This window comes from Limulus polyphemus, unplaced genomic scaffold, assembly GCF_000517525.1.
Source record: "Limulus polyphemus unplaced genomic scaffold, Limulus_polyphemus-2.1.2 Scaffold2008, whole genome shotgun sequence".
NCBI classification, from domain to species: domain Eukaryota; kingdom Metazoa; phylum Arthropoda; class Merostomata; order Xiphosura; family Limulidae; genus Limulus; species Limulus polyphemus.
Genome location: NW_013667618.1, coordinates 118010 through 133691, shown reverse-complemented (window position 1 = coordinate 133691; position 15682 = coordinate 118010). Strand labels below are relative to the sequence as shown.

General features: G+C 30.4%; 1 protein-coding gene across 1 annotated transcript in view; it reads right to left on the bottom strand.

Annotated features, from left to right (window-relative positions):
* Positions 1-15682, bottom strand: part of LOC106465640 (transcriptional adapter 2-beta-like) — a 47881-nt gene that overhangs the window by 4681 nt on the left and 27518 nt on the right. Inside the window, exons 9-14 of the mRNA XM_022393581.1 lie at positions 12953-13025; positions 11770-11926; positions 11425-11504; positions 10385-10456; positions 5470-5534; positions 4663-4718 (exon numbers count right to left, since the gene is read on the bottom strand). Coding sequence (XP_022249289.1) covers positions 4663-4718; positions 5470-5534; positions 10385-10456; positions 11425-11504; positions 11770-11926; positions 12953-13025 — 503 coding nt within the window. The remainder of the gene's footprint in view (positions 1-4662; positions 4719-5469; positions 5535-10384; positions 10457-11424; positions 11505-11769; positions 11927-12952; positions 13026-15682) is intronic.

The following is a 15682-nucleotide window of genomic DNA, read 5'->3' as shown; positions in this document are numbered from 1 at the left end:
GTTTTGTTTTCTTTTGCCAGCTCCCCTCTTTGACCATATTGCTTTTTTGATGTTTTTAGCAATTGTGTGCACTGATTGTTTTGATCCATGTTTAGAATAAGCTGGATTTGGCAGTGCTTTTTCTTCTTTCCTCTCCCTCAGTTTTTTAGCATATCTGCCATAGGCTGTCTGCATGTGGTAGCACACACTCTTGTCCACAGGATCCCTTAGGACATCCTCCCTATTGTAATGACCAAGGCTGCTAGTGTTCTGTGCTTTTAAATCATATTTCACGCTCTGAAATGAAGAATATGTCTGCACAGCCATCCTGTTTGATTTAGCATCAATGAGGTCATTCATAACGCTAAATGACTGTTCTATTTTGGGTCCAGTGAAAATACTAAAACAAGCTCTTACAACCTTCCCAAGAGCTGGATAGCAAGGCATAACCTCTCCACCAGTGATCCAGTCGGGTGTTGTCATTTATCCCAGGTAGGGTTGGATCTGTCTGTATTCTTGAGACTTCTCTTAAATACTGATCCTTTGATTTGCCGTCTTGATCAGTCACGTCATTGAGTGATAATTAAGAAATTATTAACGATTTTCTAAAACTCCAGTACAAGAAATGATTATAAACTTTAATAGATCTATAAAGTAAAATTTACTAACCATGTGCATAGTGCATATCCTGGCCTGTCCACTTTCCTCACAAAGTCTGATAAAAAGTCACCATTTACATCCTTTTCCTCCAGCCACGGCCATTGGAACTTGTTCTTTACCTTTCCTTCTATGCTACTGATATCCGCCGACCTATCTACTTGTTTGTACATTTCATTTGATCTATTATCGCTTCGGTAAACACCTTTGAATAGATAAGGCTCTTCAATTGTCTCGCTCAATAGAAAGGTACACAAAAGAATGACCTCGTTTTCTAAAGCACATTTTCGAGATACAATCTCGTTCACGTGACATGAAGTTTTCATTATAAGCATACAAGGTCTCGTACATGCCAGCAAGCATTGCGAGACTACAAAATGGCGGCGCCCTGTCGCCGAATGTAAACAAACCGCGAGATTACATAAACGCTTATCTATGGCATGGAACACCAAAATCCGATAAATAATTTTAAAAAATGTGTTTCTCAGGAAGAAAACCGGAGGTTTTCAGGATTTTTTAGAAATATCCGGATTTCCGGATATATCCGGAAGACTTTCATCATTAAAAGTTACAAAAGGAAATGGTCAACGTGAAGCTAACTACCGTAGAAGTGATAGGACTAACATTTAATATGTTGTGAAACTAACAGTATAAAAAAAAGATAAGAAGGATGATTTTATTCCGTCAAAGCATGGCTCTAAAGTAATTGAATCAGCCTGGGTACACTTTGATAAAAGGAACAGAGGATCTTCAGAAGAAAGAGGACCAAACGAATTACGGTAACTTGCGCCACAACTATACTAGTATGATAGTAATATAGAGAAGATAGTTCAACTTGTCAACTGAAATTCTAAAGTAATTGAATAGGCCGAAGTGGACTTTTGACAAGAAGAAGAGAAGTGTATATAAATAGTGTTTATGATATGCCTGTAATCTACATAGTATGAAGTCTTTGTTGTACATACGTTTAACTTGTTCCGAATACATGTGTAGTAATATAGAGAAGATAGTTCAACTTGTCAACTGAAATTCTAAAGTAATTGAATAGGCCGTAGTGGACTTTTGACAAGAAGAAGAGAACTATATATAAATAGTGTTTATGATATGCCTGTAATCTACACAGTGTGAAGTCTTTGTTGTACATACGTTTAACTTGTTCTGAATACATATTAATATATATTATTTGAAAACAAGTAAAGTGTGTGCTGTTTATTCATCATTGAATTTATCACTAAAAAGTCATAGACACCTGCTGTAGAAGAATCCTAAACCCAACAACAACATAGTATATATTTATACTAATAAGAAATGTAAGTAAAAGCCATTTATTTCAACAATTGGCAAAAAGAAGAACTTGTGTGTGTGTGTGTATATTATTTTTAAAATCTGACAGTCAGTATGGTTTAGTAAAGGTTTAAGAGATCATATTAGGGATAAACATAATAAATTCAAGAAATATAAACTTACTGGAAATAATAAAGATTGGAGTACTATAGGAAATCAAGAGAGCTGTTTAAAAAGGAAATTAAAAGGGCTAAAACTGTATATGAAAGATGGTTGGCTGAGAGAGTTAAATCAAACAGTAAGGAATTTTTTAGGTACATGATGGATAAGCAAAATGTTAGGATGGGGATTGAGCCTCTTAAAAATGATAGTGGGGAACTGATCTCGGAAGAACATGAGATAGTAAACTATTAAATTATATGTTTTTTTCAGTTTTTATGAAGGAAGATAAAGTATTATGCCTCAACCAGAGCACTTAATGTATGGGAAAAATATTGATGTAAAAGATATCATTTCAAGTTCTGAAATTGTAAGAGAAAAGTTGGGAAACCTAAAAATTTATAAATCCCCTTGACCAGACAACTTTTATCCTGGAGTTCTAAAGGAACTTAAAGATTTTATTTGGGAACCGCTAGCTTGTAGTGGAAGAGAATTAGAAGATTGGAAGTTGGCTAATGTTAGTCCAATATTTAAAGGAGGTGATAAACACTGTCCAGGCAATTCATAGGACAGTTAGTCTTACATTAGTAGTTGAAAAGATTTTGGAGAGCGTGATTAAAGATGCATTGCAGAGTCACTTAAAGCAGTTAGATATAGTGTCAAAAAATCAGCATAGTTTCAGTAAGGGAAAATCTTGTTTAACAAATCATCTTGACATTCTTGGAGGATGTTATTGCAAGAGTTTATGAAGGAAATACTGTGGATTTGGTTTACCTTGATTTTCAGAAAGCATTTGAAAAGGTGCTTCACAAAAGACTTTTTACAAAAAGTAACAAGTTTGTGGGTGTGGAGGAAATGTTATTAAATTGGATAGAAAATTGGCTGGAGAGTAGAAAGCAGAGAATAGTAATAAATGGAGTTAGATCTGACTGGATCACAGTTACAAGCAGTGTTCCTCAGGGCTCTGTGCTGGGTCCTCTGCTGTTTGTGATTTACATTAATGATATTGATTCTGGAATGAAGTTTGCCCTTTTAAAAACATAACTATTTATAATGCTCCCTAAAAAATAAAAAAATAAATTACAGTGAGAGCAATGAAGATTTTCTAGGTTTTGAACCAAAGTAAATAACAGTAAACCTTTTCTTGATTTACGGTATTTTCTTATTTTGATGTTTTGAGCTCTTTTGTGTTTAGAGCAATATATATATATATATAATTTTTAAAGTATCAAATTGAAGTTTTTTTCAATAAAAAAATCTTTCAAATGCGACTGTAGCTTTTTTCCCACAAAACTTTGTCTTCAAAATAAAGGTGAATCTTATATTCCAAAAAATATGGTAAACACAAATATTTTATCAGGAATGAAACTTATACAATCAGAAACTATAAAAAATTCCCAGTTTTCAAATTAATTGGGAAGTATTTAAGTATATTAAAAAACTTTAAGTTGAGGTTGCTTCATTCATCTGGACTGCATCCCCAACCTCATAATTTACACATAGTGTTATATGTAGGATTACTCGGCATTAAAGCTTAGCATCTCCCCTTTTTGACAATGATTAGCTTTCGGCCAATCATTTTTTCAAACCTAAGAACCAGTCAAAGTTATCAACATCCCTCTGGGCTGTGAAATACATTTGTTCAACAAATACATTCAAATTTGAACGAACAGAACACAGACAAAAATAAAATGAATGTCATGCTAACTGAAGATGCTGAAATATGACTGGAAGATTAGATATAAATATAGGATTAAGAGCAGACAATGTTTTCCACAGACATAAAAATACAAAAGTGCCATGTTTATGGCTTAAACTAGACGTGACAAAAGGTACAAACATTTTTTTTTAATTGTTATTTATGAAATAAACTAGAGAAGCATTATGTAGTGCTAAAATATCAATTCCCAGGATACCAAATTTTTACAATAAATATTAAAAATCTTGCCTGCCTACCCAGGAATATCTACAAAAGTTACTTCAGATTCTCTATAACATTATTTTCATATATGCTATTCTTTACTAGAGTTCTGAATCAAACAAACAACTCTTACACTCCTTTTGTGAAACCTAACTGAATATTTAGAAAATATTACAGTAAAACTAACAGTGATTTCTAAGCTTCAGTGCCATGTGATCGTAAAACTAACATAACCAAGAGTTGCATCTTTGAATACTACGAATTAAACCTTTCTGTTCTGGTTAGATTGTAATTACTTCCCCCTAAACTAATTTTAATGCTCATCCTGAAGTTTATTCATAGTGAAGTAAGTGTTGAACAACAATAAGAAAAGGTCTAAATTATCCTTAAATGGCTTAAGTCTTTTTCATTACCCAAGAAACTTCAAGCACGAGAAATATTAAAATCTAAATGAACCTGTTTATTAATAAATGCATCAATACTTGAATTAGGTTTATTTTAAGATGTATATTCTTGTGAACCTATAATTGTGTTTCAGGCTAAAGTAACTGAAAAAGAAGGAAAAAGTCTTAGTAGTTGAACAAAATGCTCTATCAACAGAAAATTTAAATAAAACCATAATTCAAGCCTAGTTTTATCACGAAATAACAACTTGTACTCACCCTCCTCTTCCGTACACCATTGTAAAGTTTCGGAGTGTCATGGTTTTGGAACTGCCCTGAATAAATGGTAAACTGATACAATCTAAGTTTTTTCTCTGCTCAAGAAGTTCTCCAATGTTAGCATATTACAGTGAATTAGTACAATGAACAGAAACCAGAACATTATCATTAAATATAAGTAGTTTTATTTCACAAACATATTTTCATTTTGCAAAATGTTATACAAAAACCTGACCAAAACTTTTCATCTTAAATAATTTAATAAAATATTTTAGCAATATACAAAAATTACTGTTTAAAACTCCAACAGGGTCTAATGTGATATTTCACAAAATCCTAAAATGTTTTTCTGGCAATCAGATTTAAAAACACTTTAGGTCACTAATTTTAAGTGAGATACTGTGAAAGCAGAAAACATTTCTGTTGCCATCAATGAATGTCATCAAAGCCAAAAAAGGTATAACAACTGTTTTTTTAGCGAGCTTAAAACTATTACAAAACATCCTCTGATCACCATTTTTATTTTTCATTGGTTTCATAAATAAAGATCTCAGACCAATTCTATATAACAGTGGTTCCCATACTTTTCATTCCACAGTTTGACCAAATCTTTATAAAATGCTTACAGATTACTTTTTTTCCCCTTTATTTTTCTCAGTGGAAGTTTCTGTGAATTGCCATTGCTTTGTTGACTAGTGGATGGGAACCTCTACTATATAAAATAAAACTGCAAGAAGTGTAATTATCGTGGTTAACAATTTATACTTATCCTGCTTAGATTAACAGAAAAAAAAAATTGATACTTACTAATTTGTTATTATTTCCTTTCTTTTTGCTGTTCATGCACTTGATTGTATCAAATTCTGTACATTCTGTATTAAAATAATTACCTTCACTAATGCTTTCTGATATGTTAATTAAAATATATAATTTCCAATAACTTAAAGAGTAAATTCTACAAATTCAAATGATATCTACAAGTTTTCTTGTGAAAATTCCTTTATCAGGCAAGTATATTCAGAAATTAAATATTTAGTGAAGTTTATCATTTAATTATCATATAACGAAATCAGAACTATAGTTATTAAGAAATATGTCAACTTTTCATCAAAACTTATGGTTCAGAACAAAATGTTATTTGAACATATAAATGAAAAGAAAAACATATTCTATAAGAAAACCAGACATGGTTTTTCTATAATGGTTTCAGACCAACCAAATATATCTACTCTTTTAATCTAGTAATGAGATATAATCCATTACATACAAAACATATATATATATATATATATATAACCTGTAGAAGTTCCAAAACCTTTTATTTTTTGAATTTGGCTTCAATTAATGAACATTTATTTTAAAATAAAATTTATTCAATATATTATAACAATGTTTCAGCAACTTACACACTTTCAGTACTTATAATCTTCAGGTTAGTAATATTTAGCCAATTACAATATTCCATAATGCCTGGCAAGCATTGGGAAGTGTGGAATAGATGTGCAATGAACAAGTGAAATCATGGAAGATGACATCAAAGTGTAGGTAAGATTTATCTTGTTTTTTTCAAAATCTGGAGTCATGTAACACAAACTAGAGCAGTCTGCAACCACGTATACATCAATATGCTCCATTAGTGAAGTCTTAGCATTAAAGTTATAAGCTCAATACAGAATTTTAGATGTTGCTGAAATTGACATGTGCAAATATATGCCTTCAAGGTTATTACAATTTGCATGATTTTAACTTGCGTAATACAAATCAGACTAATTTGTAGCTATTTATACATTTTAGAGATAGAACTGTTCTGTAAGTGAAAGTTTTTCTTGTTGTCATGATAAGATCACAAGCTAATGTAAAAGGTAACAAATATACATTGCTCAAAATGAAATTGCTGTCGAAATATGACATATACATACATGTACACAATAACGTACACTACATGCTTTAATATTGATTACTATTGAATTATATCTTTATATATGTGTACTTGTAGATCTATTTTATACTTGCTGGTCAGTTTTCTAAAGATCAGTACCAACTTATCTTTTTCTTAGTTTACCGTTATCATACAGCATGTTCAGAATGGTTATGAAAGTATTGGCCTTGGGCTCGGCCCCCTATTTAAGCTACTCAATTCACTGTACTATTAATAGTATAATAAATCTTACTTTGCACAATTATTCTTCCAGATAAATTTATCCACTTTACTAGTATCTAGTCTTATCCATTCCAAATGTACATTTTACATATACATTATGAAGCTTTTGATATAATTATTACCATTCACAATTAAGTCAATTTTGGGGTGTAGATTGTTTTATTTTTTACACAAATACATTTAAAAGTGCATTTTCAGTATTGAGCAATATAACAATTTTTTCAAATTGGTTGCATTTAACAATTTTAAATTTTTTTTATGATACATTACAGAAAATGTCTATCTTGGGCCTCAACAAATCCTGGGTGCCAGGTCACCATGGCAACTAAAAATGTCATCATGGCACCTAGTATTTTCTCCAATTTGATTCATGTGTAGGGATGTGCTAAATAGAAGTCAAATCTAGAACAGTTTTGGACTCTTTGGAAGTTCTGAACTATTTTTCATGTTCTTTGAGCCTGAAATCGACCTTTGTTTCTAGGATTTTAATGTCAGATTTAACACTTCTTCAAGGTTTTTTCAAAAATGAAGTGCTGCAGTTGTACAACACATTAATAATTTTGTGCCACTTTGTTCTTCTTCTTTCTTGCAATTCAATCAATCAATTCACATGTTTAGACTCAGATAAGACCAAAGGCAGTTAGTTCAGGGAATACTATCAAGTGGTTGTTGACGTTATGTTGTCATTAACATGCACTCATTGCTGTGAAAGTAAATAAATATAGCCCCCATTTCCAGGTACAAACAGTAGAGAAGTTAAGTTAGGCACACCAAAAAAGATTTTGCTTATCATTGTAGTGACAAGTAGATTAGACCTGTTTTAAAACAACCTGCTTGGCCCACAGATATCACAGTTATTATTTTTATTTACTTTCATTCACTGCAAGAATCCACCTCAGTTATAGTTACTTAGTCTACTATTTTAATAATTGCATATACTGAAGTTTAACTTTAATATATGTTATATAATAAAGTTTAAAAATGAACCCTTTGTTTTTAGTTTAAAACTGTAGGTCTTGTACCATAACCATACAATTGACTGAAAATATGTTCTATAACTTTTCTATATCGGACCTGGCTCCTAGATCAGAAAATATTTGTCGAGGCCTGGTCTAGATTATGGCTACATATTATGTAGGGGACATACATAACATACTAAGTGTTTGAAACTTGTGACATATCACCTCCATTTTGACAAAAAAGTCATGTGAGAAAATCGTTCTCCATTAACTTCATGCTTATTTGACTTATACAAAATCTCAACTTCTAAATTTGTTTATGCAAAAATTGCTAAGCTAATTAAGTCAACTGTATTAATTCTTTCCATAAGAAGTAGGTCAATTTGACCTATCTTGGAAGTGTTAGATTATACAATACTTTAGCTATGAATTAACTATTTCTTTACAAAAATTTGGAAAAGCTTTTAGTACAAATTACATAATTCTACTGAAGATTTGTCTGTGAATTTACAAAGTCGTTACTGAGTCAGTCCGAGTGAAAGGAGATTTACACAATAGGAAAGAAAATATTTCTTTTCATCTTAAAATTTTCATATTTCATTTGCATAACCTCTAGAATATCATAAATGTATATCCTATCAAGTTTTCTTTTGGTAAAACATTATATTTGTCTGTTATTTTCTCTAACACTAATGGTAGTGAAATCATCAATATATAGTGAAGTGAAATATTGAAAAATATGAAATAAAATGAAAAACTTGTTTTCTTCTTCTTTGAATGCATCATTTTGCAAGACTGTCACAATTTTCTTATACTCACAATTTCAACTGTTAACCTTTTCACATATTTTCCTTTTAATCCTCTCTATCAAATGAAATAAATCACATCAAGAACCCATTACTCTTTATCAAGAATACCATGAGCAAAGTGCATAACCTGCTTAACCTTAGAGAATGCAAGGCCTCACTTTTGTTTTTCACTTAGCTGTTCAAATAAACATTTGTGTAGCTTTCAAATATGCATTTTAGAACACAAAAAATCTATCAATCACTGGAACAGGATATCCCAAAAGCATTACAACTTATCTACCTTTCTAATTATGCTATAAATAGGCTTAACTAAAACCTACAAGTTCTTGGAGCAAAGAACTATTATTGCTAAAACCACATACTTTCACTAGCAGCTTACGTGGGAAATCTAGATAATGACTCCCTAATATTTCTACAGAAAAAAAGTGCTCTTTCTATTGGTTATAACAGGACTGTAGCTAGGATGATTTGAGTGGTGGGTGGTAAAAACCAGTCTAGCCCATAAATGCACGTGGCCGTGGCTGCCTCCATCGTAAACCTCCCTCGGCCAGGAAAAAAAAAAGGTTATTATTTTCAAGTTTATAATGTTAATGATGTTGAAAATTTGTAAATTCCTTCAGAAAGTCTGATTAAACACTCCACATGAGCAGTCACTAGGCAAACATGTGTTATAAGGTGAATAATGAGTCTAAAAACATAAAGGCAGAGGCAAATTTTACTCTAGGCTGAATTTTATTTTTCTGATTGATCTATCTTTAACAGAAGGTAATTAATACAAATTAGTCACAATGAGATCAAAAAAAGTTTTAAGTAAAATACACATTGATATACTTTTATATTTTAGATATCCCTAAAATTGTGAAAATATTTTTACATATTACACAGAAAATAGGCTTTGTATGGTATCCACTGTGGATAATAATGTCCGATGTGCCATGCTAAGTACAAGTGAATTAGCATGGCATGGGCTGTTTGTTCAGTTTTGCATACATATTTTTTCCTGAGGACTTTTTTGAACAGTATTTGAGTGCAAAGGTTATTTGCTTTGTGACTTTTCAGAAAAAATGTTTGTTTCTAGCAAGCTAATTGCAAAGTAAACTGTACTGCAACATCATCACAGAAAATTTTCATGCTTATGATGAACTTTTTGTCAGTGATATTTAGCGCTAGGCAGCAGTAGTCACATTGCACAGGAGTGCTGGGCAAGCAGAACAAGTCCTGGGAGACCCCACCCATCGAAGTTACAACCCTGGATTATAAATGTGTCAATTAGCCTTCTAAGGACTATTACCTAAGAGTAAAACGACAAAGAGGAAAGGAGCTTCTGTGGTGGATTTGACAAATGTACTGATATCTCAGCAAATCAAGAAGGTAGGAGGTTCAAATATTAGTTTTGTACTTATAATGATGCATAGTTTATGTTACTAATATTTTAGACACTGAGAGCCATATTAGGAAAGATAATAACATCTATAAGGGAGAATTCAGAGCACAGACATGTCACATAACACAGTGAATTGAAGACTGAAAATTCTTTTAAAATATTTATTTTTGCAATTAACATATTCAAACACAGATAATATAAAAATCTGAAATATAAACTATGTTTCAATATCAAGTTTACTGATATCTGTTAATAATAGTTATTTAATTAAGCTTTGAATGAAACTCAACAAAAGGTTGCGACATACACACTTTCACTCAGTTGTATGGAAAACGATAATATATACAAGTGTAACAGCTATATGAACATTATAAAAGCTTCATGAAACGAAAGAGAATGAGCAACATACCATCAAGCTTAGTCAAACCACATTTTCTATACTTCATCAACTGATCAATCCTCCTCTTCAGATCTTTTTCTCCTTGTTATTGTAAGAAACAGCACTGATAAACACTTTTGCATTTGTAAAAAACTTTCAAAAACAAATAAAAGCACTTACTTCTTTTATCAAAAGCTGAAGTAATAAGAATAAGAACACAAAACAGTTTAATCAGTTCAAATGAAGCACACTGTATGAATTCACTAACAGAGAATATAATAATCAAAATTCACATTCATTTCTATAAATCTAAGATCAGTGTAATATTCTACACATAAGCATTCTTAGCTCATAAACATTTTAAAAGTTAAAATTTTCTCAACTCTGTCGCCCTGGATACACTTTACTGCACATGACACAAGGTTTTAGTGTCTTACGTTCAAAATTTTATTAAACTACTTTTTGTTACATTATACCAATTAGAATAGCATAAAATCTTAGCTAATAATTCATATTTTAATAGTTTACAAGTTTTAAGTTCTTAATCCTACAAGGCAATATTTAAAAAAATCCTGAATTTCCACTAGTGTGACCCATGTGACACATATTCTCTTAGAATGTCATCATCTTTATTTTATCCACCACCCTCAAAAAAAGTACAAAATTAAATGTCAAATACTCTCTATAAAATCATCATTGCTCAAACAAATTATAATTTTTATAGCCTTCAATTTTGTTTGGTTACAGAGCTATTGAAATTCTTGGAAACCCTGTATTTCAAACAACCTCTTCTTTTTAATGTTTTTCTTCTTAAACACTTAATAACTAGATAAATCACATGATGTGTGCCATATATATATGAATTCAAGTCAGTAATTTACTGAACAACACATATGAGAGAAAAAAATTCACATATTATTCAATAGTAATTAAGTTTAATATCTATTCAAGTAACTGATGTTTCCAAGTATTTGATTTTTGTCACTTTGTTAAGATAAAAAACAAGCATTTTCATAGTATCAATACATATACACATAGAATATTAAATGATCAAATTTGCCCAAACTTACTCTGCATGTTTTTAAAAAATTGGTCATTTTCTGCACCAGTTTGGAATTGACAAAATACTTTCAGTTTGTCTTGAAGTTTCCTTTATATAAGAAAACATTATATTGTCAAGATTACAAAACAACCAAATGTTACTTTCAATGATGATGTTTTTTTTTGCTTAATTTTATTTCACAAAGTAACTATTAACCAAAAAGTCTGAGAATTTTAATAAACTATCATAAAAAGATGGATATACATGAATCCTTAACTTAACAAGATAAATTTCCAGTTAGGAGTCTCCAAACAGACATATTTTTTGCTACATCAGTAAAAAAGATCTAAAGTAAACATAAATGATTCCTTACTCATCTTTATGAGATGACCTTTTCTTAGGATTATTAGGTTTCGAATTATTGGAAGAAAAAAATTCCTGAAACATTCTGTGTTCTCTGGCTATTCTTTTTCTCCTTAATCTCTCTCGTAGCCTTTGGTTGTATCCATCTAATATTGCTAAAGTTAGAGCTGAAACAGAATACAGATTTTATAAGTTAACCATTTAACTAAGAAACTATTAACATTTCAAATTTATTTACAAATACAACGAAACTGTCGCTACACATACAATACAATCTTGCTAAATCAATTTCAATTAATTAATCAAACAGATTTTCCATGCAACTTAGATATAAAATACATAAATTGTTTATAAATGCAAAGCTATGGGATGGGCTATCTGCACTATGAACCCCAATATTTAGTGTTATAAGCTCACAAACCTACTGCTGAGCTACCTGGGGGACAAATCACAAATAAAAATTAGTAGCAATTAATAGTAAATTAGTTGTAAATTACCTTCTCTCATTTTATACATTTTATATTTTTCTATTCAAAAATAAAACAAACAAACTGGTGTATGCCCAAACAAATTTGCTATTTGTTAAACACAACTTACAAATTTAAAAAAGGGCTCAAATGAAATTTAATGCCACCACCATTGAAATTACTGCAGATTAAAAACAAAATATAAGGAGATTTGGAAGATCTTCAATAATAATTGCACTACAGAATGGTCTATGTGACTACTAAAACCAAATATTCCTCACTGATCTAATTCCTTTAAAAATAAACGCATCTTTTTTAATAATGCATATTCCTTTTTTGATTTACTACATTAACAAACTATTGTCTAATACCACTACAGTATTATCTTCAGTAAATGTAGTTATTTCAGTTTTTACTATGTTATTTGCCTTGCTTCTATTTTGGAGTTAATAACAGTGGTAAAACTATCTATTATTCATTAATAAGTGGTCACTAATACATGCAGTATACTTCAGATGCGCATTGTAATGTTTACTGATAATCTGCCAAATTTCATTAAAAATTCACTTACTAATTTAAAAGTTATAGCACGAAAACTATAATAAGCACAAAATGGTTACAAGATTGGTCCCAGCAACCAAGCCTGCATGACTGCATTTAATCGTATCTATAAAAAAATAAACAATGAGCAAGATAAAAATCAGTTCACCATCTTACAATACATACCTACTTCAACTTCATCGTCATCTTTACGAATACATAAATTACAGGCTACTGATTCTGCACTATTGTCATAATCCTGAAAAACCAAAAAATAATAATAATAATAATTACAAAACATGAAATAACCATGAATATAAGTTGATGTCTTTTTTTAAGAAACCTCTTAAGTTCATAAAAAGATAAACTTAAAAAATTTAATTAACTGCAAGTCAAATGGAATTTTTATTCTTAATGTTTTCAAAACACAAATCAAAAAAGGAATTTTCCATTACATCTTACACAACAAAACAATGCTTGCAATATTACAACACAGGGGGACTATGACCAGAAATTAAAACTTGAATGAATAATTTACCTATATCTCTTCAAGAAAAAAGAAAGGCCGGCATTCTTATGTCACCCAATACACAACATTTGTTTTACTATGGCTACTAGCTACTTAAATAAAGGAATCTTTTGCAAGTTTAAATTCGGCAAATCACTCACTGAGTTGTCACAGCTTCAACTGGTAAAGCATTCAAATCTTTAAAAGCTATATTACTAAACCAAAAATAATGGTTATTCAAACCACTACGATTCTTGATCATTCTTCCAAAGGTAACACCTTAGTGAAAAGTTTGAAAGTACCTGGTTTGTTTCTATTTGAATTAATATTCTATGAATGAAATGGAAGTATCAGTGCTTTCTTTACTATCCAAGATAAAGAAATTAGAAATGCTTACATACAATAATTTCTTATTAATAACAATTTTACAGATTCACAATTGTTCTTACCATACTGACTTGTTCAAGAAAGGTTTACAACTCATATAGCTTACTGTACTGTAATGTTGCAGAGCTTGAAGTATTTACAAAAACCTTGAACTACTTCTATAATTTTTCAAGAATAATGTCATCTTCATGTAAGTATATATAAAAAACAAAGCCGTGCCACAAAATACCAAGAATAAATTTTAAATTCTATTAAATCAACATTTCTGTGCTTAAGATGAAATAGTGTACTTAAAAATATTATCAAATAAAAGTTTTGAGTTATCACTTTAAATACAGGAATAATGCAAAACATACAAGTTCAAGTTATATTTATTTGTTAACAAATGTGTAGTTAGCCCAGAAGTAGGATTGTTTTAGATATATTGTAATCAAAAAGATACTTCTACTATTTAAAAGAATACATGTTTGCACATGAATTAAAATCAGCCAAAGTATTTCAATTCTGTATCAATATTATTGTCTTATAAAGTTAAAACTATTGCCCAAGGTACCCCTTACTGCACATGACACAAGGTTTTAGTGTCTAACATTCAAAATTTTATTAAACTACTTTTTGTTTATGTTATACCAATTAGAATAGCATAAAATCTTAGCTAGTAATCCATATTTTAATAGTATACAAGTTTTAAGTTCATAATTCTACAATGCAATATTAAAAAAAATCCTGAATTTCCACTAGTGTGACCCACATGACACATATTCTCTTAGCATGTCATCATCCTTATTTTATTCACCACCCCTCAAAAAAGTACGAAATTAAATGCCAAATATTCTATATAAAATCGTTATTGCTCAAACAAACCATAATTTTTATAGCCTTCAATTTTGTTTGGTTACAGAGTTATCGATTACAAAATCAGACCCCTCCTACCACACCCACCTGTCACATCCTCTGTTTCCCCATTCATTGATAGTTCTCTTTTATGTTTCATTATATATTACCAATAGAAAGTAAAGGTTTTCATCTACCAAATGACATATATAACATTGTGTTCTGAACAGAAGATCGTCAATTTCCTTCATAGTTCAAGATTCATTCCCATGGAAAAGTTAATGACTAGCTTGGATGAATTTGTAATGGCTCTTGTCGCATAGTTAGAAAGCCAGGAAAATGTTGAGAGATACGTGCATTTGTCTACTTTCTGAATATTATTAGTCTACATTCTTTGGTGTATTATTTAATTAGATAAAAATTAAGTGCATTACTACCTATAGTATAAAAAATTAGGGTTAACTCTCTTCAAAAACCCAAGAGCAAGAAAAATGAAGATTGGGTAAGTACTTTATTTGTTGTTCTTCATATTTACTCTTTATTTATTATTATAAAAGTAACTAAAATCTAAAAATACAAATCTTTTAAAGTTATTTAAGAGTAGATCAGGTAAAATAAGTAATAATAATAATATAATTAAAATAGTTCATGAGGCACACACACAAGCAGCTCGTGAACAATGTAATTCAATAGCATAACGTGAGCTGCATGTTCCCCAAGTGATTTACAACTTATAATAGCACGGATAGCTTTTCACACTGTTATTATCTATAACTTGCTTCACACTACCCCTCAAATTAATGACTCATTTTATACAGTTCACTATCAGTAGAATCCACATACTGCATTATGTTCAGTGATTTTTATGCTTTTGTCTGTTACAAACACTCAGTGTAAAAATACTGACCAAAAACAATGCAGTGAAAAATCACCCGTTTTTATATATATGTATATACAATATAAATATATATATACAGTGGAATGGGAATTCCTGCAGTAATTAGTAGGATTAATTGCAATGTTGAAAGCATTTTTATTTAATTTTTTTTAATATGTTATTAGGGACCCTGCAACCAACAAATTTATAGACACACACACAACTTCAAGAGGTTACTGATTATAATAACTGCAAGGTAATGCATGTGGGTTGTCATAACTTGAATTACAAGTACAATTCTGATAGGAGT